Consider the following 25,243-nt stretch of genomic DNA (forward strand, 5'->3'; position numbering starts at 1 on the left):
GCTCCCCGGGCTCTGTATAGTAGCTGCTACGTGCTCCTAATGCTGGGATGGGTTAAATGCAGAGACTACATTGTGTGCTGTGCATGATTGAGGGTGACAATGAAAGTTGATTTGAGATATATTTCATCATGAGTAATAATAATACCATGATTAAGGACGCAAAGATAAGGTCCATAGCCTCCTAAATAAAAACAGACTATATATATATATATATATATATATATATATATATATATATATATATATATATACATACATACATACATACATACATACATACAATAGTCATAAAAAAACAAGTTAAACATAGTAAGACAGAAATCAGCCAGAATGGTACCATTTTTTGAAACGAAGCACATTCAGCACATATATTGTACATACGGTTTTGTATTACTGCTGACATTTACGGAAAATGTAAAGATCACCTCACCTGCATCTATATTACAACTTCATGCTGTCCAAAAGTCAATTTATTTGTAAAAGAAAGACAAGGACGTGAATGTCCCGAAAATAAGGGAATTAAAAGTAGATACTTTCTCTCCGTTGCAACTGTCAAACAGTTATGTGTGCTGAAGTGATTTTTGCTGCAATCATTCAACAGCAGCATCTCAGTTACTCTGTCTTATCATGCATGCTTCACTGTGAACAGTTTATAGTGGGAATACTTTTCATCGAAGAAATAATTCCTATGAAAACTATTAAGAGCGTGTTTGTAATTTGGGTGATTTGGCTCTAAGTGCTTTATCAAACCTTTAGGTATTGGGCTTTACTTTGCAGTAATCCAAGCTAACTGTGACGCAAAATGTCCTAAATGCACGTTGTTCTTTCTCCAGGCAGCTGTCAGTCCCAGCCTGTGTAGACTATCAAGCCTCCAGGTCGGGCCATGAATAAACAACCAAGCAAGGAGAGTCTGAAGGACAAGGTGAAGGGGATCTTTGGGCTGGGACCCCCACGGCCACCGAGCAAACAGAGCGATGCCCGACCATCGGAGTTCATCATTACAACTGACATCATCAAGGTGTGCTGAAGAGATGAGCATATGTGCATGTTCTTGCTCACTCAAACTCACCATGCATTTGTTCCCATCATGCTTTGCTTCGTGTCCTGACCTTTCCTCTTCCCCTTGATGTTTGTCAGGAGCTCCAACCGGACTGTGGTCTGAGTAACCGTGTCCGCATGATGAACCACGTCTGTGATCTTGCCAAAACAAAAAAATTTGAGGAAGTGAGTCTGCCACAGTTGTGAAATATATTTTTTCCAGTGGTATGTGTTGCCATCTGTGTGTGTACATGTGTGTTATTTTAGCATGCTGTGGAGGCCGTATGGAAAGCTGTAGAGGACATGCTGACTCCAGAGCAGCCACCTGAGGCCAGACATGCTGTCCTGCAATTACTGAGGGCCATTATACACGGACAGGTATAGAGACACAATACGCACACAAGCAAATACAAAATGTGATTATAGTTCCTGTCATTTCACAAAGGCATGCTCATTGTCTATTTGAAGGGTGAGCGGCTTGGGCCTCTGAGAGCCTTCTTTTTCAAGGTGATCAGAGACTACCAACCGTGCAATGAGGACCTCTCTGATAGGCTGGAAGTCTTCAAGGCCTTAACTGAGAACGGGAAAGACATCACTTACCTGGAAGAGGACATAGGTAAAAACAATAGAAAAAGATGGGTGGGATTAGGTTGGGTGCTAGTTAGTTGTATTCGTTCAAGCTAATATGAACCACTGTTGGAGTAATGTTTGTAGTTGTTACTTGTAAAGGCATGACCGGTCTTTTACACACGTTTCTCTTCCTGCTCTGTTATTTCCTCTCCTCCAGCACGCTTTGTCCTCCTGTGGATGGACATTGGTCTCACCTCTGACTTTCTCCACGTTCTCGTAAATCTGGTGAAGTTCAACAGCTGCTACCTGGACCAAAATGTCTCCATCATGGTCCAGTAAGTCGGATGCAGACAGACAGACACACTTCTGTTTCTTTTTTTCAGGAAATGTTATTAACGCGTATGTTCTTGCTTCTGTTGTGCTCTCTGAAGGAAAATCTGTCTCCTGTGCAATAGAACAACATCTTCAACAGATATTGAGGTGGGTATTTGTTTAGTTTTTCTCCATTTTTATTTTTAGAGTTCTGTTAAACTGAAGCGACTACTAACGAAACGATATGCAGTTTAACATGTTTTCAAGTGTCAGCCGTAGAAACAATTAAATTAGCATTCTTTGTTCAAACCGCTTGGTAACAGTAGGTGCTGGCTTCCCCTGCTGTAAAGTTACTGTTTTTCACTGGTAATAAGACTCATTACTGAGTCATTTAAGTCATTCAGTGGTTCAGAGGTCCAACACTACTGTAAAGTATACTGTAAAAACGTTCCAAAGTTTCATCAAATGTACAAAATCATTGGTCCAAAGCCATTATTTATAGTAAATGTAGAACATGTAATTGCCAAATAAATAAAAAAGAACCTGAAATCAAACATTTAATTTAGTTGTGCACACAGCAGGTCTTCCTTGTCACAATGATACCGTGCTTAATGTGTATTTATAAGCACCAAGTCGCCAGAGAAAACTGAGGCACAGAGGCAAGACATATTATTTCATCAGGTGTTTCTCTGATTCTCAAACGTTAGTAGAGTTTCTTTGTGGGTCTGGGTTCTTAATTTGCAGTAACTTGCTAAAATCATCAGTTTTCCACAGGTTTTGAAACTTACTGAGTGCAACATTGCCATGATTACAGAACAGTGAAAGCTTGCAGATGTCTTGAGGTGATGCCGTGTTTATTTGTTGACGGCACGACAGACTTTTATAGTGCTGATTATATTAATGCTAAGATGGAATTCCTTAAACATTTAACCATGTGGTATGAAAACAGGAACTTTCACTTTACCATTACATGAATACAGTATCACAAGAAACAACGACTATCTAAACATTATTAATACTTAGTATTATGAATTTATCAACCTCAGAGTTATTTTAACTTTGTATTGTTTCTTCTTTTAAAGTACTGTGGGGAAAAAAATAAATAATGAACTTGGTTGGTTTGTACTTGGTACTAGTCTCGGCTGAGTTGGACTGCAGTCTTTTGGGTATGCTCTGATCTGCTGCCGTATGCACTTCTCGTGTGTGTGTGTGTGTGTGTGTGTGTGTGTGTGTGTGTGTGTGTGTGTGTGTGTGTGTGTGTGTGTGTGTGTGTGTGTGTGTGATGTGTCCAGGTGGCACTACAAGTACTGGATGCAGTGGTGTGTTACAACTGCCTGCCCTCGGACTCTCTCACTGTCTTCATCATCACACTCTGTCGTACTGTCAACGTCAAGGAGTTTTGTGAATCCTGCTGGAAGGTGAGAACACACACAGACGCCTTTCTTCTTTTATCTGAAAGCTCTGATGCAGAAGAAAATTATTCATAACCGCCTCCTCTAATCTTCTCTCCTCCATTGTTTGTCGTGCCGCTGTGGGCTTCTACAGTTGATGAGGAAGGTGTTGGGGACTCACCTCGGCCACAGTGCCATTTACACCATGTGCCGCATAATGGAGGAGAGGTATTAAACAGTTTAAGAATAATCCTGAGCTTGTAGTGCATCATATATCGTTGTGATGGGGGTATGGTTCTCCTGTTATGTGTGTCTGTTTAACTACCTGCAACGTCCACCAGAGTGTACATGGAGGATGCACCATTGTTGAGAGGAGCAGTATTCTTTGTTGGGATGGCGCTGTGGGGCGCACACAGACTCCACGCCCTCAAAAACACTCCTACTCTTGTTCTCCCGTCTTTCTACAAGGTAAAAGCATACAGTCCATGCATTCATTCCCAGTAGGCATGTGTTCATAGGAACAGTTAATGTCTGATTATGTTGTCTCAGCCAAAAGGATTTCATGGCTTAAATTCTATGGAAACAAAACTAATGCATACTTAGGATGGCATAGGTAGGGAAATCATTTTTGTTTTAATTTCGCAAGTAATGATTATTAATTTCCTTAAGTTCAAGGTGACTCATACAAATGTCTTGTTTGGTCCAAAAGTAAAAATGTGTGGAATTTTAGTGGGATCTACTGGAAGAAATGTAATATAATATTCATAACCATGTTTTCATTAGTGTACAATCACCTGCATCTAAGAATCAATGTGTTTTCGCTAGCTCAGAATAAACACTTTAGAGGAAGCAGGTCCTTGTCGTCATGTTTCTATATTAGCCCAGCTGGACCAACCGAACACTGACTCTAAAAAGAGCATTGAACTGGCAGCTTGAATTTTGGTAGTGCGAAAGCACCTGAAGGCCACAATATGTTCCTCTGCAAGCTTGGAAAGGGAGGGGTGAGGTATTCAGGGGGTTGCGACTGAAACCTCACCGCTAGATGCCACTAAATCATACACATTGGTCCTTTTTTTTTTTTTTTAAACATCAAATATAAAAAATGTTGCAGATACATTTTCTGTTGACAGACTAGTTGAATTATTTTTTTTTAAAATATATTGTCAATGAATAATGTACATTTAAGACCTTCTTTTTTTATGTCATACATAAAAATGTTTGGACATATGAAACTAATCTATATTTAAATGCATACTGCTGTGCCAAATACAAACATGTGAGGCATAGGCTGGATCTTCCTTTGTGTTTTTAGTGTTAGCCATAATGTAGATATTTTCTATTAAGCAATATCCAGTGTGACTTTGTTATTGTTCAACTAGGGATGAAGCAACAACTATTGAAGTAAAGGCACAGGAGAAATTACTAAATTAATGGTAGTCTGAAACTGTACCTGATCCTATAAATGTAATAAATCAGTTGTGATAACTTTTGCCGTCTGACCTCTGTCACTCAGGCCATGTCGTGTGCCAATGAGGTGGTGTCCTATGAAATCGTCCTCTCCATCACCAGACTGATCAAGAAGTACGGCAAAGAGCTGCAGGTGGTCACCTGGGACATCCTGCTGGGAATCACAGAGCGACTGCTGCAGCAGATCCAGGTACATGCATACACACTGCACATGTACACACACATTCAAATACCAGTTGTTTTCTGACCAAGTGGCCCGTCTCAACTGTCGACACAGACAATAGGCAGTGCAGAGTTGAAGGCCATCGTGTATGAGCTGCTGACCACAGTGGAGGAGCTGTACGAGCAGAACGGTTACCACGGCTCAACGGAGAAGTTCTTCAGTCTGGTGGAGAAATGTGCTGACAAGAGACCCGTTAGTGCTTTTAAATGTCCATCCCTTGGTGTCTCCCGGTGTTCTCATTTGGCCCTCTAACCTACTGCTGCTACCTTACTAATCGTAATCTTGTGTGGCAGGATGCATCAGTGCTGACCCTCATCTCATACAGGGCCCAGTCCATCCAGCCAGCCAAGGACGGCTGGATTCAGAGCCTTCACCGCCTCATGGAAAAATTCTTCAGGTAGGATGCACAGACGATGGTGACAATATCTAATGTCTCTCTGATAAGCTATTTAGTATTTTATTCATGTCCCTTTCTGTTACTCACGCCCTTTACACCTGTCTCGTCCCATCTCTGCTGTGCTGTAATATTTATCTTCTCTGTCTCTCTGAAAGGAACGAGACTCGCAGCGTGATAAGGATCAAAGTGCTTCATATCCTGTCCTTCGTTCTCAGTACCAACCGACAGCTTTACGAGGTCTGTACGCTCGCACACATGCATATTTGCATCCTTAGGAACGTTCAAGACTACTGTCACTGTAATTGTTATTGTATCTCTGTAACATATCTGTTAAACAGTTTTGCTGTTGTACACTGAAGTGTGGTTCATTTTGATCTTTGTTTTCTCAGATTTACAGGTCATTAAAATGTCACAAGAAGAAAAAAAAAAAAAAAAAACCCTCTTATTTCCTTCTTTGACTTGTTCCAGGACGAGTTGATTGAAATGGTGGTGATTCCCCAGCTCAGTGCGATAGCTGAAGACCGGGACCTTGCTGTCCGAAAACAGGCCACCCAGCTCCTGGTGGACCTCGCTGAGGGCTGCAACACACACCACTTCACCAGCCTGCTGGACATCATTGAGCGGGTGTGTGTGTGTATATATATGTATATGTGTGTGTGTGTGTATGTATGTGTGTGTATCTGTGTGTGTGTATATATGTGTGTATATATATATATATATATATATATATATATATATATATATATATATATATATATATATATATATATATATATACGATATTGTCTCACTTTAATCCTGATGAGGTAATTTCAAAGTTTTTTTTTTTTTTTGTCTGTGTAGGTGGCAAGTCGGTCTCTGCTGTGTGCAGGGCCCCTAGAGGTTTCTGAGAGAGACCCCACAGCAGAGTCTCCTATAGAGGACGTCAGGACTGCTATACTGGGCCTGCTGGAAATCCTGCAGGTACACACAAGGGCTGGATGCACAAAATTGACATTAAGAAATTATTTCAAAAAAGATAACATTTAAAAAAAATCTGAAATTTTAATATGCAATATTGTTCTTGTGTCTAACAAACTTCATTTGTTTTGATATTAACAAACTTTTTTAATTGTCTGGAAGCAGAAAGAACAAAAGTTTCTTTGCGGGAGATTTTTAGATGCCTGAAAAATGTCTGATGCTGTAAACTTAGCCGAGAATAAATATCTTAACTTTTGATTAGTATAAACTTCTCTTGAGTTGTCATTTAACCTAAGACAATGAAGTGATTATGGGGAAAAACATTTTGTGCAATTATTTTTATAATCTGGGAGAAATGTAATAAATCTGGTAAATAACCTTAATCTCTTTCTCTCCTGGCAGAGCAAGCTTTACAGCCTACCAGCCGGTCACGCCAGTCGAGTGTATGAGTTGCTTATCAGCCACCTGCAGCTTCACTACAAGAATAAGTACTTTTCATCTATCGCTTCCAGTATTAGACTACAGGTAAGGGGGGCTTCTTTCTTTTTCTGCATATTTCTTACTCTATTTGTAACGTACATGCATTTTTTTTTGTCCTTTACCTTTTTGATGCTCTCCTTCAGGTGTTTGACTTCTTCCTGATGATGCGAGCAGACTCTCTTCACCGTCTCGGAGTCCCCAACAAAGACAGAGCCATAAGATTCAGCCCTTACTGCTACTGTGACACAGGGTGAGGACGCACACGCACCACTTTTGCCACTGCTATGACCTGCATCTGTTTGGCTCATTATAATCCAGTCAACTAGATTTGAACTATTGTTATAAGTTAATTGTGTCCTTTTGTGGTTTCAGGGAGCCAGAGAAGCGTGCGAGTGAGAAGAAGCCTGCAGGTGCAACGTCTCCTCCTGCTGGTAGCCCCGCTCCCCCAACCGCTCCCCCTGCTTCAGCAGGCTCAATACGCTCCGCCTACCTGCCCTATGCACCGGCCTTTAGCGTGCTCCTGCAGTGCCTCAAGATGGTACACACACAATTATTGTATCATGTATAAATAAGTAACATGCAATGAGTACAAAATTGTGTCTGCTATTTCTTGTAGTCTTGCTATTGTTCCAATGTTTATTCCCCTTTTGTAGCTAATTCTTTTGCTGGTTACAGTGATTTCCCTGCTATCTTTAAATCCATCCGATATGGTTAATCTTTCTCTTGTAGGAGACCGATTGGAAGGTGCTGAAGCTGGTTCTCGACAAGCTGCCTTGGACGCTGCAGTACAAAGTGCTGCTGCTCACGTCCCCTTGCAGCTTGGACCAGCTCTGTTCTACACTCTGCTTCATGGTAGAGCAAATATAGATGTGGAAGAAAATCTTTACTTGCAAGTCTGCACATGTGTGAATTTGCTTGCGTACACATGGCCAAATGTCACAGTACTATAAATTGCAACTGTTGTCTTGTAGGTGACGGATCGACTGATCTCGGAGCGTTTGAAGAAGACCCCAGATGGGTTTTCTCGCACTGATGTTCAGTTGGCGGTGGTTCCTGTCCTCACAACGATCACCTCCTACCATAACTACCTGGAGCAGGCGAGACAGGTACAAACGATGGTCCGAGGAAAGTAGTAACATCGCCAACACGTTTCTAGGATGTTCTTAAGTTTGTATGTTGGGTTTACTGACTGCCAGAAGATCCACATTTGGGCAACGGCATCCTATTATGGCTGGTGTCATAATGCCCCTCCACACGCATACATGGAAGCAGTTATTTCCATGCTGGAATGACGTTAGTACATTTCCTTTCTCCTCTACAGAGAGAACTGGTTCAGTGCCTCGAGACCGGCCTCATTTACCGCTGTGCCAAGCAGTGTGTTGTGGCTCTTACAATGTGCACTGTGGAGATGCCTGACATCATGATCAAGCTCCTTCCTGCTCTCATCGTCAAGCTCACCCACATCTCTGCAACTGTTGCCATGGCATCTCCGATGCTCGAGTTCCTCTCCAGTGAGCACCAAGAGCGTTTCTGAAAACTTCTTCAGTGTTTTACTTAAAAGTTTCCTTGTTGAATGTTCAAGGTCAAGGTGTTTGATCGATGTGTTTGTACTTCTTTTCTGTTTCACAGCTCTGGTACGCCTTCCCCATCTGTATGCCAACTTTGTGGCTGAGCAGTACGTCAGCGTGTTTGCCATCTCTCTTCCCTACACCAACCCTTCCAAGTAAGTGCTCACATGCACACAACCATGTTTATTCTCAAACACACAAACACAATCTGAACTGTTTTGTTTCTTCCATTTCCATCAGGTTCAACCAGTACATCGTGTCTCTGGCCCATCATGTGATCGCCATGTGGTTCATACGCTGCAGACTCCCCTTCCGCAAAGACTTTGTTCAGTACATCACAAAGGTCTGTGCTGGTTTTTCTTTCTACTTGCCTTTTATTGTCTATGTGTATGTGTGTGTATATATATATATATATATATGTATGTATGTATGTATGTATGTATGTATGTATGTATGTATGTATGTATGTATGTATGTATGTATGTATGTATGTATGTATGTATGTATGTATGTATGTATGTATGTATGTATGTATATTTTCCCAAAATGTCGAACTGTTCCTTTTTGTTTTAGAAGGCTTTAAAAAAAAAAAAAAAAATCTGCAGACCTGTGCTGTTGCACCATAACAGTGAATCTGATAAATGTAACGAGTCTTTACTCTTCTGACACTATTTGGCGTTGTAGCTGACCTGTATTATTAACCACATTTCATTTTTGCACCTCAATATCTTCACATTTACCCTGTGTGTTCAGGGTTTGCGCTCCAACGCCCTGCTGCCTTTCGATGACGGTCATGAGCAAAGTTCCTTTCGTGCTCGAAGCACCAGCCTCAATGAACGGCCCAAGAGGTAAAGCACACGTACACACACAGACGGCTGCAAGGGCTGACATCCAGACCAGCAGCCCCACACACAGCCCATTGTTGTGTGAGAGGGTTGGGGTTTCCAAGGTAACAAGTGACTTGGCATGACTGGTACTGTGGGGTGATGGTTGCAGTGACTCCTCTCAGGCTGCCATGGTGATCATTAGTTTGTTTTATTTATCGTTTATGATTTTTATATTTTGAAATTAGTTATTTTTTCTTCTTACCACAATTAGTTTTTATGTTTTTTCGAAACTCACTTCTGCTCATTTTGATGACGTACAAGGGGTGGACAAAATAGCACAAACATAATAATAATAATAATAATAATAATAATATATAATGCAGTCTAACCCGACGGTCGATTGGACATTTTTGTTGGCACCCAGATGTTTTTCATTCTTCCCTGTGGTCGTAATGGAAGCTGTGTGTTGTAGTGGATTGCATTATAATATCCAGATGTTTGCGTTACTGGGTCCACCGCCTGTAGCATTTCAAAGTACATACTGAGCGCTGGAAAAGAACTCTGGTTTTCTTTCTCCTGCTGTCGCATCTCACCATCTGACTGTTTATGGCCATAGTAAATAAAAACTGTACATGTACACAAAGAAAAATACACACTTTCACACATAGGTGTAAGGAAGCTTTTCTCAGCAAGGCGTCATTCTCATCTGGACATGGTGTGAACGTTTGTTGTCCGTGTCATTATCGCTGCGATAAAAGCATCCAAAGAAACGCATTACAACGCGGTATAGGTGACCGCAGAGAGAAGGACTGAGCTTCTGTTTAGAAGTTTAACCAGCTGAGCCTGTGTAACAGATATTTGCTGTGATGCACAGGTTTGCCACCAACTGAAAAGAGAATGAAAAAGGGATTCCGCCATTTTCCCCTGTTAGGGTGTTTCAGGTGGACTGAGATCTCTACGAACATCACCTATGACTAAAAACACACTACTGTGTATTCACGTCTTTTTCAAACAAAAGAAGCGTTTGAAAAAAAAATGAAGTTTCCTCGTTAAACTAATATTTCCACAAAACATCCCAGTGGACATTATAATGACCCAAAGTAATGTGAGACCACACTACACTTGGGATGCGCCGTTACCTAAAAAAATAACCTAATAAAAGAATCTATTACACTGCTTTCCCATTTATAGTTGCATTTTATTTTTGTGGCTTTTTTTGCCCAGAGGTTGCAGCCTTTTATTAAATCCCTTCTCCTCCTCTCTTGTGCAAGTCCCTTCATTTTTGGTTGGGTCGCCCCCACCTAATTGCTCCCAACACCCTTGCTGTCATTGCAATCAAGCACAATCCCCGTTGCAGCTTTTTATAGTGATACATAGCGTCTCTGCTAACATCAGTTCCTACTGATCTTTCATATAAAACCCACTTTTAATGTTCCATATTGTGTCATCATTCATCCAGTGAGCCGTCCTTGTGCTGCTCCTATCCCACTGTTGGGTTGGAGGGCTGCATGTCTTATTTCATATGAATAATTTAATTTCTAGCACTGCTCTCTTCTTACAAACCCTTTATAAGATGAGGTTATGGGAAACTTTAATGGTTCAATTTTAGTTTTCCAAAAGCCTACAAATAAGTAAATTAATTAGTCTTGCCCCTTTTAGTGTATTTAGTCCAGACTTGCTGTGCTTTAACCCAGCATTTCATTTTCAGTTGGATGATTTTTCTTCTGTTTTAACTTCCATTTAGTCAGATCTGTGCTGAGTCCATTCCTCCTACTTTACTTCTCCTGTACTAGTCATTGGCTTCACTATGTACCTGCTGTGTAAAATAATGTTTATTTTGTTGCTCTCCTGAATACCTTCTTTGTGTATTTTCATTTCTGAGTAGCAGAAGCTGGTTTTCCCTCTGCTGTAGCTTGTCCTGTTTTTCCTTTTTGTTTAAATCCTCCTTTTCTTACCCTGCTCTCCTGTAATCTGATTCATAGTGTTCACTGCTGTTAATTTTCACCTTGTTTTGTTTTCTTTCAATTCTTCATTTGACCCCCTTCCCTGCATCCTGCAATTGGTTGCGTTGTGGTTTTGGGGGGTGGTCGTGTCATCTTGAATCCCTCTTACACTGCTCCTGGCCCCTCCCTTCTCCTGTGACCTTTGTGGCCCTCTTCCCCACCCATGCGTGGCGTGTGCCCTTTGCTCGGGTGCCAATTCCTGCCGTCTCCTGACACGCCTCCATGCACCACACACTCTCCCCACAATCCAAAACCACCCTCACGATGACCCACCCCCTTACTGCCCACGCCCACCAAATCGTCAACCCGGTCCCGTTCCCCCCCGCTGTTCGCCATGGGTACTCATCACCGCCCAGTCTGCGGGCAGCGAAAGTGGCGAAGGCAGCAGCGGCGGTAGCCAATAGCAGCAGCTCTCCAGTTAAAGAGCTGAGGGATCTGTCGGCCATGGATGCATTCCGCTCCCGCAGCATCAGTGTCTCCGAACATGCGGTCCGCAGGTTAGAGAAGAGCCTTCTGGGTAACCAAACAAAAAAACAACAACCCAAACACTTGTCGCTTCCTCCATGGGATGGGGTGTAGGGTCATTGTCTTGCGGGTCCGTTGGGCGGGTGTTGGGTGGTGTGATGCCAGGGTCACCTGGAGCGGGTGGTGCATGCTGGAAGAAGGTTTGTGTGTCTACCTTTTTTGGGTTTGTTTTGGGCTGCATTCAAACACATGCTGTTTTTACATTTAGTTTTCATGATTTGCTTTTGCATGCACTGTTTGCAGAGGACATCAGGAAACGTTTGATGTTCTTCTGCTCTAACCAATTTTGCTTTTATTTTCGTTTAATTAGTTTTGCTGGGTGTATTGCTGACTGGTTTTGATTGGCCCAACAACAAATGAATGGCAGGAGGGATAGGTACAAAGCATGTGGATCGCAACCTACAACTCTGCCTCCCTTTTCCTAGTTGGAGGACACTTTAGCTTCCTCGGCCAGTGACAGGGAAACGGCAACACAACAGCTTTGTTTGCTTGACATTTTTTTGTTTTGTGCCACTGACAAACATACTCTGTGCTGCTAAGGCCATGGCAATCTCCTAGTGTAGTATCTTTAAACTAGCTGGGCAGGTGTGAGCTTTTAAATGTTTGATTACAGATTTGAGTCATTCATATCATTATACACACAAACACTCTCTGCCTGACATATCTCCATACCTTTATGCCCTATCTATATGTCTATGCTTGTCAGATTTACGATCTAACATTGCAGTTGTAAGATGTGGCTGCAGAGCCACTTTATTTAATATGTCCTACCCCTCCTGCCCAACAGACGGCAGCAAAAGCTCAGCACTTTTACATTTTAAAGTATTTTGTTTTAATTCAGAGTGACACATGAAACTTCATGCTAAACAACTGCAGTGTGGATCTGTTTAACCTGCCTAAACTGCTAAATGGCTGCAAATCTGCTATTTTCTCAAACAGTTTGTGTCTTGAAAGGTGTCATCTGAGTGAGTTAGTTTGAAGCCTGTTTTCTGGTGGACACGTTTCAGTTCAGACAGCATGACCATGTTACATTTTTAGACTTAAAGGTATTCATAAGCTTAACTCCATGTGATATGGAGAAATTACCCTAAACATGTTTTGTTTTGTTTTGTTTTATTATCCTTGTTTAGCTGAGCTTGTGTTGTGACATTTTGGTTTGCACCTGATGAGCAAAGCCTTATGAATTCCATAATATCCAGCTTTCATTTCAATTGCTTAACTGCATTGAAATAGCAAAATATGTGATTAACAATATCCGAAAGCAGTGAATAAAACCCTGTTTCAGTCGTGAGAGTTTCATGGTCATGATGTTTGAAGTTCCACTAGACATTGAAGTGAAACATTAATCGATGTAGAAGAATGGTAAGTACAACTCGTGCTGTATAGTTGTTGATTCACACACTGGGACTGGTTCTAAGGGAGAGTTTTCTTGTTTAATGCACAGCTGTATACACATTATCCTTAAATATCTCTGCTTTAGTTACATTCTTACAATATTTTTTACTTTTAAATTTCATTATGGAGATCTCCTAACTTGAGAGTTACAGGGCTCGCACACAAACGCTTAATAGTTGTTGTTTTTTTTCTGTCATATTTGTTCCTTTTTTAACTTCTCTGTATAGTCTGAGGCATGACAACAGTCTACCTGCGTTCTATACTCTCCACAGAGATGAACAGAGACATCACAATTGGGCTCAGTCATCCCAGTGTTGTTGTAAATTGCTTATTTTGAGTGTTTACTTCTGAGCAGCGAGGCAAGACTCATTTTGAGTATCTCAAGGCCTGATTGAGACTGATGTTAACATCTGTAAAGGTGCTTTTAACCTGATTTGCCGGTCGAGCACGCGGTAATGGTTGTTGTGGATACAAAGAGGTGCAGCTCACTTCAAATTGAACACTAATAAAGAGATTTGGCTGCAGTAAAGACATTAGTTTACAGTTAAACACATTCACTCACACACAGCTTCTACCTGCTGGTTTCTCTGCAATCATAGGGCTTATTTATCATCAGAATGTGTTGCACCATAGATCCCTTCTGTACTTTCTATCCAGAGCTTATCTGCATCTAAATAACATGTCGTAACACAGTTTATGAAGTCACTTATACCATGTCCCAGTGTGTGTGTGTGTGTGTGTGTTTGTGTGCATAAGAAAAGGTGTCTATCTGTTGGTGCATCTTCTAATATACACACGTGGATGCATTGCGTTGCATGTGATGATAACAGAAACTTTGGTGACTTTTGTGACGTCCTGTATTTCCTAAGCTTGCATGTAACTGTGTGCACTGATTACCTGTTAAACTACATCTGGAGCCTGCGTGCCTCCCTCTTCCACCGCTGTCCTTCTTGCTGTTTAACTTTCTCTCTGCTTCCTCCTGTAGGATGCACACCTCGACCACCACCTGCAGTCTGGGCTCCGCCGATGAAAACGCGGTGACTCAGGCAGACGAAGGGCTAAAGACTGTCCACCTGGAGCTCACAGAGACCTGTCTGGACATGATGGCACGATATGTTTTTTCCAACTTCTCCGCCCTGCCCAAGAGGTGTGCAAGGACTCATTTCTTCTTCTTCTGTTCATATGGTGGTCGGCAGTTTGCAACAGTGATGTTTTGTAAAAGAGAATTGTGAGAAGCTGTAGCGCTCATGAACGTTATCTCTTCTCTTAGGTCTCCCATCGCAGAGTTCCTTCTGGCGGGGGGTCGCAGTATGACCTGGCTTGTGGGCAACAAGCTGGTGACCATAACAACCGGAGGAGGGGTCCGAGCGCAAGCGCTGCTGGGCTTGGACATCGCTGAACGCCTGGGAGGAGGAGGGGAAATGACGAGGTGAAGCAGGCTCACACACACTGAAAGGGACACACATTTTTGGGGGATATTTACCGATGCTAGCTGTGGCTCTAGGTGCGGACTGGGTCAGTCTGTCTCTTGGTTGGTCCACCATCCTAACAACAACTATTGGATGGATTGACATGAACTTTGGTCCAGATATTCTTGTTCCCTTGAGGATAAATTCTATTAACTTCAGCCATTCCTTGATTTTTCATCAAGCGTCATCAGGGCAACATTTAAATTGGTCCAATACTTTGGTTTATAATCAAATTTCTACAAAACTAATGACACACCCATCAGCCTCAGCTGTAATTTATGTTAAGTGCCAACTAACAAACATTAACATGCTAAACTATAATGATGAACACGGTAAACATTACACTTGCTAAACTTTAACATGTCATTGTTGTAATTGTGTAAATGTTAGCATCTAGCTTGATGCACCGCTAATAATGCAAAACATTACAGCGCTGCTAGCATGGCTGTATAGTTTTAGTCTTTTTTGCTGCTTTTAATCCTATTTCTTACCTGGTCCTGCAGGTCAGATCCGTCACTACACACCCGAATCACCAAAGAAGCTCCAGCCAAACTGGAGTCTCAGTCAAGCCAACAGCACAACAGAGCCACACGCATACGGGTCCGCTCCCTGTCAGGTAATACGTATTACTGCATCATTTCAGACATTAACTATGGTTTTGGTGTCGAAGAGATTTTTCTAATGTTTGTGGGACAATGCTAAAATACTAAACGATACAAACTTTTTTGCATGATGATTGCAGCCAAATATTGTTTTCTTCCTGAAATACATTTTTTTTTTTTTTTTTAACCAGCCAGCACAATGAGTTGCATTCCACTTGCAGCCATGGTTTTATCTTTGCCCGTCTGTTATTTCATGGCCTTTTGACTGCAACCCACTCATGGGTGTGTCATATTGCTGGCATTATTCCATTTTGAGTCAGAAATTATACTTCTTGGCTGTGATCTTCAATGCATTATGTTCTGTCTGTACTTTATGTCCTTTGTATTTTTTGTTAGTATTTCTGGATGACATAAGGAGTCATAACTTCATACTGTGTATTTTAACGATGTCAATCTTATTGGTTTTGTGTCTCTACAGTACAGTGTTGAACTAAAGCAGATATAAAAAAGAATCTTTATATCCTATAAGATGAGCTTGCTGTTTCAAACTGCATTTAATGTGATTAAAGTGAGGAGAAGAGCTGACGGATGACGACGACGACCTTTCTCTCTCATTGCAGGAGGCCACGCTCTTCGTGCCGGTCCCACTCAGAGTCTCAGTCCTCTGGTGTCCCCCTCTGAGGGCGAGTTAGCTGCTCCACTCTCTCCCCCCTCTGTTTCCACCCTGGATGGTCTGGGTCCTCCCTCGTCCGCCTCTGCTGCCCCGTCTCCTCCCCCTCCTCTCAAAGATAACCCCAGTCTGGCTGAGTTTATCCCCATGCTCACACAGGGCTGGGCAGAGATCTTCATACGGAGACCGTCTGGTATGCAAACTGTACTTAACAGCAACAGATGAATCTTCACCAAGTCTCTGAGGATTATTGTTTGTTATTCACATGGATGTAAACTGCAACATTACTGGTTGGCGTAGGCATGGAACTGCAAGTCTGTAATTTTAGTTATTATTATAAAGACCTTACCAGTTAACTACACATTTACTTTAAATAACAATACAACAGACTATTTCTAAAGCAGACTAGGTGCTTTTATATTGAATTTTCAATCTGTCCTTGACTATGTTTCTAGACAATGTGAAAATGAAGTTGCAGTAACTTGAAACCTGCACAAGGTTATTCATTCATAACAGAACATGTAGTATGCTTCATTCTTTGTCATTTCAGGTTTTACTTTTTTATATTATATAAATTCAAGAGCATCCTTATAGATTTGGGTTTTACTTACTGCTTTTTAATTCAGTTAAACACATTTCTCAATAAAAGCAGTGTTTTTTTTCAGCAGAGAAGTCACAGATGTTTCATGTTTGCGCTTGCTTGAAGACAGAGTGCCACTTTAGTACCACATTAAGAGGACAAAAACTAAAATATAATTTGAAGTGTGGTTGTATGAAGTACTTATCCCTCGTTGGTGTGTAGATGACGTCGGCGTGACCCCAGTTTGGAGAAACAGTTTCTGACACCATTACTGACACAGGAGCAAAGCAATGGGCTACTTTGGACGGGAGAAACGGCTAAATGTATTTTAACCACCTGAATGAAAAGGCCCAATAAAACAATTATTTTAAGTGTGCACAATATTTCAAATAGTTTCACTACCTTATCTTGACAGGGAACTGACTGTAAAATGTATGTATGTACACAGCACATTGATTTCCTCTTGTCTGTTTCTTCTAATTGGGGATGTGCTGCACGCCATAAACTGCCGGTAATACACTAACCATGCAAAAGTACCTCATACTACCACAATTAAAATCTATCAAACTATGCCCTTTTTAATGTTCACAAAAGTAAATCGTCTATCTCGAGCACATCACATGTCTTTGCATGTTTATTTTCATACCCCTCTGATGGTAATGTGAGTGGGCGCCAAGAAAAAAAGGAAAATAAAAAAAATCCTTCAACCTGCTCTGGTAAACTTTCAAACTGTGTTTCTGTCTGTCCCCACAGGTAACACAAGCTGGCTGATGTGTCTTGAGAACCCACCCAGTCCTTTCTCCTCTGAGCTCGGCAACATGCCACTGCAGGAGCTCTCCACTGTCCTCATGGCCATGGAGGGAGTGAAGGAGCCTCCTACCCAGACAGCCAGCGCTCCAGCCAGCACCGCTGCTCCAGCCCCGGTCTCTGAGTCGCTAACCCAAACGCACAGCAGCGTCGTTGGGAAGGCAAACCTGATCCAACGCTCAAACACTGGTGGGTAACAGTCTGAGGAGAGTCCCTTTTTTTAATGGACTTGGCTAAGTGCCAAATTGCCTGTAAATACTTGTACTGAAGATGATTTATAAGTCAGCTTGGATGTGCGCAGCTTATTGATCGTCAAAGTTCACTGTTTTGACGTGCTTTTTATTTATCAGTCAAATGTCTTTTATTTTGCAGAGGCCTCCTGTTTGGTGTTTTGTGCTTTTGTTCATTGTCTCTCCTCTGGGGCTTACCTGCCTCCAGTTAATTATCTTCACATTTTCTCTTATTTACCTCATCAATCCATAATTTTTCTTCACTCTTTCTTTCTCTTTCTTCCTCAATGCCTTTGCGATTTTTGCCCTTTTTCTGATTGGTTTGTTTTCATGTTTTTTCATCCTCACCCCCATGCTGGTTTGTGATTGGCTCCGATGTGTTATGTGGTGTCATGCACCATCGACCGGTCCTCTGGTGTCCCGACTGCAGAGGGCAGCTCTCTCTGGTCTCTGGGTATGGGCTCTGCCTCCCCAGGCCCTCCAGTCCCCGGCAGGTTGCACAGGAGCATTTCCTGGGCAGGTACCGTCCCACATGTGTGCCCCCGTGCCCCCCCCCCCTCCAGAAAACTTCTGGTGTAGTTTATTTCTTCTTACTTGCACAATCGAGTGGTCGGTTATCAAACTACAAATTACATTTGATAACCTTATACTTTATCCCATTTACTGGAATTTATCAATTTTGGCAGAAAGTCGTACATTATCTCTCACTTCCGTGTAAGATCTAAAGAATATTGTTTTTCCAATACAATGTTTTAAAGGAATAGTTTGACATTTTGATAATATGCCTATTCACTTTTTTGAGGACAGTTGCATGAGAAGATGGATATCCTTCTCATATCTGTCTGTTGTTCAACATGAAGTTGGCGCTAGCAGCTGGTTAGCTTAGCATGAAGACTTGAAACAGGGGAAATGCTATCCTGGTTCTGTCCAAAGGTAATATAAACCAGCACCTCCTGAAACTCGCTAATAAACATTATATCTACTAATGCTGTGGGGATGATTGCTTGGACCCCGGTATTGCTTCTTGTTTCTTCAAAGCAATTTTTGTATACAGTCTGTGGTTTAATCCATAAAACACGGAAGTGTTAAAACGGCATGTTACACAGGGGTTTTCTATCCATCTCGGCTAGAAAATGAATTTGTATTCCCCAAAATGTCAATCTATCCCTTTACTTGTAAGTGGGATATGATGTGTACGCGTTGTAGCTCCTCCACACCTGTCACAGATGACTCTGTTGTGTGAAAAGACCTGCTACTTTATACTCAAAATTGTGCAAGTGAAGGAATTTATTTCTGCTTTACCCATCAGTCTTCTATTAACACGGAGAGGGAGGCACCTCGACAAGAGATGCTGAAAACGTGCCTGCATTTGGATCAAACAGTCCCATGTCACTTAAAACATGGCTCATGATTTATTTATTTACTCTCTCCATGATTTGTTTTTCACTCCGAATCATTTTCTCTAACTTTCTGTCAATGAAATATAATCCATGGTTTACCTTTTTAATCTTTGACCCTTTGCTGTTGTCAACAGGAAAGCCCAGAACTCATCCAACTAATATGCTCTTCCTTGCCTTACTGGTAGACCAGTAGGGAGATGAAGACATTTCAGAGCTGCAGTTTTGATGCCCAACGCTCAAGTGTCAAATAGACCCATTTGTTCTGTCTTCTTCCTCTTTGAGTGGGGGGAAAGTGTTAGTTGGGAGTTACAGGACTTTGTCTGGGCTGCTGTTGCAGTAGCTGCAGACCTTTAGGGCCAAGACAACCAACCAACCAAACCGATGCATGTGTTTTTGATGTAAAAAATTAAGTAAATAATGCAGGAAAGGGTAGATGCTGCGTAGAGTCGTCTTTATCTCTAACCTCTCTGGACTCGCTGTTGGTCATGATCTTAATGTCTGTCGATTTGCGTTTGTGGCTGCCTTTTTGAGTTTGTTTGATCAGTGTGGATAAGTCTGATTCTGTGTCATGTTGCCATGATTCATTATTTCCCTCATTTTGTACTTTACTAGAATGTAGAATTTGTGTGTGAGAAATTTATTCTGATAAAATCATTGATGTTTGTTGTAGGAGTCTAACACCCGCGTATGCCTTTTTTATCTGATTGGGTTACTAATGGTAGACAACGTTGTGTACATGTGGTAAGGGGGTTACGTGTGTGTATCCACCTATAACCCACATGGTTGTTGCTGTGTCCTGCTGTAGACTCTGTGGTGGTGCTGGAGGAGGGGTCAGCGGTCACCACAGCACACACCCCATCTGATTGGCTAGAGAGTGAAGAGTTTGAGCCAATGACTTCTGATCCCATCTTCATGTCTGCGGACAAGTTCACAAAGACCCCCCCGACTGGAACGCTAAGCAGGGTAGGTAGTAGGCTCACTCTTATCTTTTCATTCTGCACACAAAACGGCACCTATGTCTTATGCTGACTTGAACCTCTGGCGAGTGATCAAAATACCATGTGTGCAACTGCATGGTTAACAATACAGACTAATAAACGTTCGTTAACTTGCATGGCTTTTTTTTTTTTTTTTGGCTGTACCATCTCGACAAGCTCTGAAAAGTTGAAACTTGGGTTTCACCATCACCACTGCAGCTGCTGTTTTATTATCAGCTAAGAGATTCATTGCCGCCTACACTTTAAAAGTGGTTTTCCCTCTCCATGCTCCTGCATAATAAGCGCAGCCAGCATTTACATTCTGCACTTAAAAAACGTGCAAAACCACAGAATGGTTCTTTAACTATTAGTTCATCAGGCTAATCCCACAGGTATGGTCCTTAGACGTCTTCCCTTTTCTGTATTTAAAATCAACGCTTATCTTTCTCCTCCAGTCCTCCTCAACCTCTAGTCAAGATGATGAAAAGTCAACGCTGGAGGAAGTGAGTGAGGGAGCGATTCCAATCGATCAGCCCATACATGGACCATCCACCCCCGGCAGCCAGGGGCCCGAACTTCCCTTCCAGACACACACTCAGTCCCAGGGTCATGGACTTAACAAGTCTAGCTCCTCTCCAGAGCTTCAGACCTTACCCGAAGCGTTCTCCAAGGCTACTATTGAGTCCGAGATTGTGCCAGGAGACTCATCGGGGCCCAGAGCACCTTCAGACGGCAAGCCGCAGCCCCAGCAGCCCCAGCAGCCCCAGCAGCCCCAGATTGAGAAAGAGAAGTCGGAGTTAAGCACAGGAGGGGACGTTATTGGACTGGGAGGTCCGAGCCAAGTGAGTGAAGGGCCAGGTGTAGTGTCATCTCAAATTGGAGGAGCAAGGATGAGGTTAGAGTTTCCAGCACCAGTGGCACAACCTGGACCCATCTCCCCGAGCGGAGGCCATCGCCCCCGGGGTCATACCATCTCAGTATCAGCTCCCTCCTCCAGGAGGGAGAGGAGGACGGAGAGGGACTCGTACCACAGTCGACCTGGACCCAGCAACGCCGAGAAGATCTCTGGACTGAGCCCCAGGTAATCCAAGACTTTCACAAACTAGAATTAACGCCTCAAGGTTTTTTGCCTCTGCCATCCAGTCAAGTTGCATGAATATATAAATCTGTCAAATGTAGACACTTTTATCTTATGAGATAATTGTCATAAAGTGTCATAAAGTCCTTGTATTTTGAAAAACTCATAGTATAGTATGTCTTAAAAAGCTATAGTATGTCCAAGTCATTACTTATTCATTGTATAGTTTGTTGAATATAGTTGTTACGTTGGTTGGAAAAGTCATAAAAATAACTGTTGAAAAAAGTTATAGTATAGTACGTCAAATAAATTATTGTAGTAAAAAGTAATGAAAGTCATTTAAAGAATCATAGCATTGTATGTAAAAGAAAACTATTAAATAGTATGTTGCAAAAAGCCATAAACCAGTCATCTTAAAGTACGTTAATCACAAGTAGTTAATATACTGTTTAAAAGTCATAAAGTGTTATTGTATATAGTATGTCTAGTATAACAAAGTATCATAAGTCAGTGTGTCGAAAAAATGTAAATAAAAGTCACAAATGTATGCTTTAAAATGTTAACAAAAAGTAGTTTTTGTATATAGTATGTCCTCAAAGTGTGGCATTTATTTGTTGTCTCCTCTAGCTTTGTGTTCCTCCAGCTGTACCACTCTCCTTTCTTTGGAAACGAAGCTAACAAGCCTCTGCTGCTCCCCAAAACTCAGGTAAATTGACTTCTACGACTGACCTGGAATCTGTTTCAGTGCTATTTTTAGTGTCCTTTACAGTATTTATTCTTTGTGATAGGTGATTGACCGCGCTGTGAAGGTCCTGGACCAGATGCCTCCTTATGACACCCATAAGATTGGAGTGGTGTTTGTAGGAGCTGGTCAGGTGAGAACACGACGACATTGATTTACTTTATTTGAATATCAGATTAATCCCATAGTGACTTCATCCTATCAACTCTCTTCAGGTTAGCAATGAGGTCGCCATCCTGTCGAATGAGTACGGTTCGAACCGCTACGCTGCCTTGCTCACAGGCCTGGGCAAATTAATCCATCTGAAAGACTGTGACCCCGACCAGATCTTCCTTGGAGGACTCGACCAGTATGGAGACGACGGAGAGTTCACCTACTGCTGGCATGATGACATCATGCAGGGTGAGCATGTGTGATGGGGAAAGAGTCACATTCGTGATAATTTAGTCATTCTTTGTTTTCCACAGCTAGTTTGCGTGTAATCAATGAACTCCTGTCTCTGCAGCCATCTTCCACATAGCCACGCTGATGCCGAACAAGGAGAGCGACAAGGGCTGTTGCAACAAAAAGCGTCACATTGGCAACGATTTTGTCATGGTGGTTTACAATGACTCTGGAGAGGAGTACAAACTAGGCACCATTAAAGTACATGCACGCACACACACACACACACACACACCCCTCTACATGTGAAGCAAATCTAATAATTTTTTTCTCCCCTCCCATTAGGGTCAGTTTAACTTTGTGGAAGTCATTATAAAACCACTGGATTTTGAATGCAACCTGGTTACCCTCCAGGGCCGCAAAGGTGAGCCGATCACTGCGTTTGCGCTGGTCTTTTTCTTTGCAACTCTATATTTAGTTTTTCTTGTATTCCTTCTTTTGCTCTCTCTTTCAGACCTGGAAGGATTAGTTGACACAACGGTGGCAAAAATTGTTTCGGACCGCAACCTTCCACTCTTGGTCAGACAGATGGCTTTGCATGCCAATGTAAGTCATCCCCGTATCTCTAACTCTTCCTCTCACACCTACACACACACACACTCACTCACTCTTCTTTGTCTACCCGCAGATGGCCTCTTTGGTGCATCAATACAGAGCCAACCCATCTGATGCTTATGCCTCCAAGTGGCTGGCGCGGTTACGACACATCAAGAGGATTAGGACAAGGGTAAGAAAGCACACAAACAAAGAGGTTGTACTTTTCTCTGACACCGCTTTTAGTTATTTGAAGTATCAATCCATCTCTCTTTGCTCTGGCTCAGGCCCAGGAAGACATCCAGTCTCGCTCGACCCCCGGCATCTCGCTGACCCAAGGACATACTCAGCAGAAGTCGTTTCAGCAGAGCACTCCACAAAGCCAAGAAGCCTCTGGGCAGAGGAAACGACTTGTGTCCACAGTAGATGATTTCACTGATTTTGTTTGATAACTTTGTTTTCTTCAATGCAGACTTACACACACACAACTGCAAACATGCATACGCCTGCCTTAAGAGCAGAGGTGAGGTTAGTCTTCGGACAAAACACAGATTTGACTTTAATCAATTGGAACTTTGTATTTGAAAACGTGTGAGCTTCATGGTATAATAAAGACATATTTTGTGATGAAGATATTGATATGTGAAGACAGTAATTTCTGCATACCAAAAAAAGAAAATGCTAATGCTTTGCAGCTTTTTATATCATGTTTAATCATGATGTTTCTGATGTGCAACAGGACATGAGTAAAGTACGCTACATTTGAGAGCAGGGTCTGTTTGTGAGTAACTGAAATAAAAAAGTGAACATGAAAAAGGTTTGAAATGTGTTACTGCTTCATTGGAGAACAACCCTGTAGAAAAGGATGGGGGTATAAACTCGCACACTTTATGTCATTATGCACAGCTCAGCTGTCAAACGCTTTATTCGACTTTGTCAAGTGCAAAAGCAGGAGAAGTGCTACAACTGCAAAAATACAGACATGAGATACAAATGAGAGCATAGACAAATTTGTGACACTTTTTAAAGCAAAAACATGGCACAACGCAAAGATGACGAGCTTTGGCAGTATCTTGTTACACTCTGAGCAGGAATAGAATGAAGCCGTTGACAACTCGGCTTCCTGTGGTTTGTAGTCGGCGTCTTGCAAACAAAGATTTTTATTAAATGCATTGATAGCTTTGGCTGTAGTGCGACAGTTGGATTGGAGAAAAGTACAAACGTGGGGTTTGCTACACCAGTGCTTGACCTAATGCATATGCCACTGCAGCACAAACAATGCTGATCATGAAAAGCAAAAATATATACACCACAAAGCACCAATATATACAGACATATACAAACACAGATGAAGCAGGGCTGGGACTGTGAGCCTGAAACGTGTGAGATCTTTTGCATGTAATTGGGCAGGAATAAGGTGAGTTGTTTCAAAATAATTTGAGGTGTTAATTTGCATGAAGCTGTGCAACGGTGGGGTTTGATTGGAAGAGACATGCTGTCGGTACCGTTTTCATATCCTTTGAAAAACAAAGCAGGGCACTGACATGCAACTCTCCAGTTTTTGGCTGAGAGAAGAAGGAAATCTAAAACCGACTGGCATGATTTAACCATCGAATATATAATTGAAAACGCCTATTTTCCCCCCAGTTTTGGTTTTCCTGGTTGTCTTTCCAGGTTTGGGGGGAGGGTGGGTTCCCTGAGATTTGCCCACTGGTACACGTACGTATGTTTTTCAAAATAAGACATATGTAAGACAAATGTAGTTGACAACAAAACTACCAAGATCAGACAAAAGTACACAAACAACTGCTGGCTGTGGTTTTAACACCTCAATAACACGTACTAGGACATTTCTGTAATGTCTTAAGATATGTAAATACAAACTTGACACAGGAGTTAAAAATGGCATTGGATAACAGCTCCATAAGGAAATAAAGTGCTAGTACAAAATTAATTATCGAATTACTTATTATAATAAAACTCTGAATGCATACATGACGCATACGCTTTGGCAACATTTATAGTTAAGATACAGTATGAGTGAAGCTTTCTCTATTGGTTTAGACACCAAGCTTATTACTTAACACAACTCATCAACAAAAACAACTACATCTGAATAAAAGTGCTTTTAAATCAACACACAGCACTGAGAAAAGCTAATCAGACTGGGATTCAGTATAGCTTTATGATGGGTGAACTTGTGTAAATGTTCAGTACTCTATAGTGAAGGCAACTCCTTTCTGCTTCCTCAACTTTATTGTACAACCTTCTCCACTGAGCATCATCTAATCGTTACAGCTTCTTGCTAAAACTCCAGCGCTACTTTGTTCTACCCCCACTCACTACTCTTCGCTTCCATTTATCTTTGTATCTTTTTAATTTCTCTGTACATCTGCAGCATGGAGAACGGTTATATCTGCACCCTGAAAAACTGGCTGCTGGGATCCCAACAACCTTATGTGTGTGTGTGTGTGTGTATGCTTCATTTAGTTTTCTCTTGTACCTCAGTGGGCTGAAGTGTACGGCACATTACACTTAGCGGGTCTGTGCCTAC

General features: G+C 41.9%; 1 protein-coding gene across 3 annotated transcripts; it reads left to right on the forward strand.

The window, feature by feature from the left end:
* Window positions 1-883: 883 nt before the first annotated feature.
* tsc2 (TSC complex subunit 2) lies at window positions 884-23,148 on the forward strand (the record flags this gene model as incomplete). Of its 3 annotated transcripts, none has more annotated exons than XM_079219819.1 (41): window positions 884-1,018; window positions 1,138-1,224; window positions 1,306-1,416; window positions 1,507-1,654; window positions 1,826-1,943; window positions 2,040-2,088; window positions 3,213-3,338; window positions 3,466-3,539; window positions 3,653-3,779; window positions 4,825-4,968; window positions 5,056-5,193; window positions 5,295-5,398; window positions 5,554-5,635; window positions 5,867-6,022; window positions 6,242-6,361; window positions 6,761-6,883; window positions 6,982-7,088; window positions 7,211-7,376; window positions 7,568-7,690; window positions 7,810-7,944; window positions 8,160-8,349; window positions 8,468-8,561; window positions 8,647-8,749; window positions 9,160-9,254; window positions 11,593-11,733; window positions 14,142-14,303; window positions 14,427-14,585; window positions 15,129-15,241; window positions 15,848-16,090; window positions 17,231-17,477; window positions 17,952-18,034; window positions 19,720-19,877; window positions 20,347-20,972; window positions 21,597-21,675; window positions 21,758-21,844; window positions 21,927-22,113; window positions 22,217-22,356; window positions 22,441-22,519; window positions 22,610-22,701; window positions 22,784-22,882; window positions 22,977-23,148. In XM_079219819.1, 41 exons carry the CDS (start codon window positions 884-886, stop codon window positions 23,136-23,138), a joined length of 5,712 nt encoding a protein of 1,903 aa, XP_079075945.1. In that variant the 3' UTR covers window positions 23,139-23,148. The 3 variants fall into 3 exon arrangements, with proteins under 3 accessions (XP_079075945.1, XP_079075944.1, XP_079075946.1); XM_079219818.1 differs by having other exon boundaries at window positions 17,231-17,473; window positions 17,945-18,034; XM_079219820.1 differs by lacking the exon at window positions 17,952-18,034 and having other exon boundaries at window positions 17,231-17,473.
* Between the last annotated feature and the right edge of the window lie 2,095 nt (window positions 23,149-25,243).

This window comes from Taurulus bubalis (genome assembly GCF_910589615.1).
Source record: "Taurulus bubalis genome assembly, chromosome: 6".
NCBI lineage: Eukaryota > Metazoa > Chordata > Actinopteri > Perciformes > Cottidae > Taurulus > Taurulus bubalis.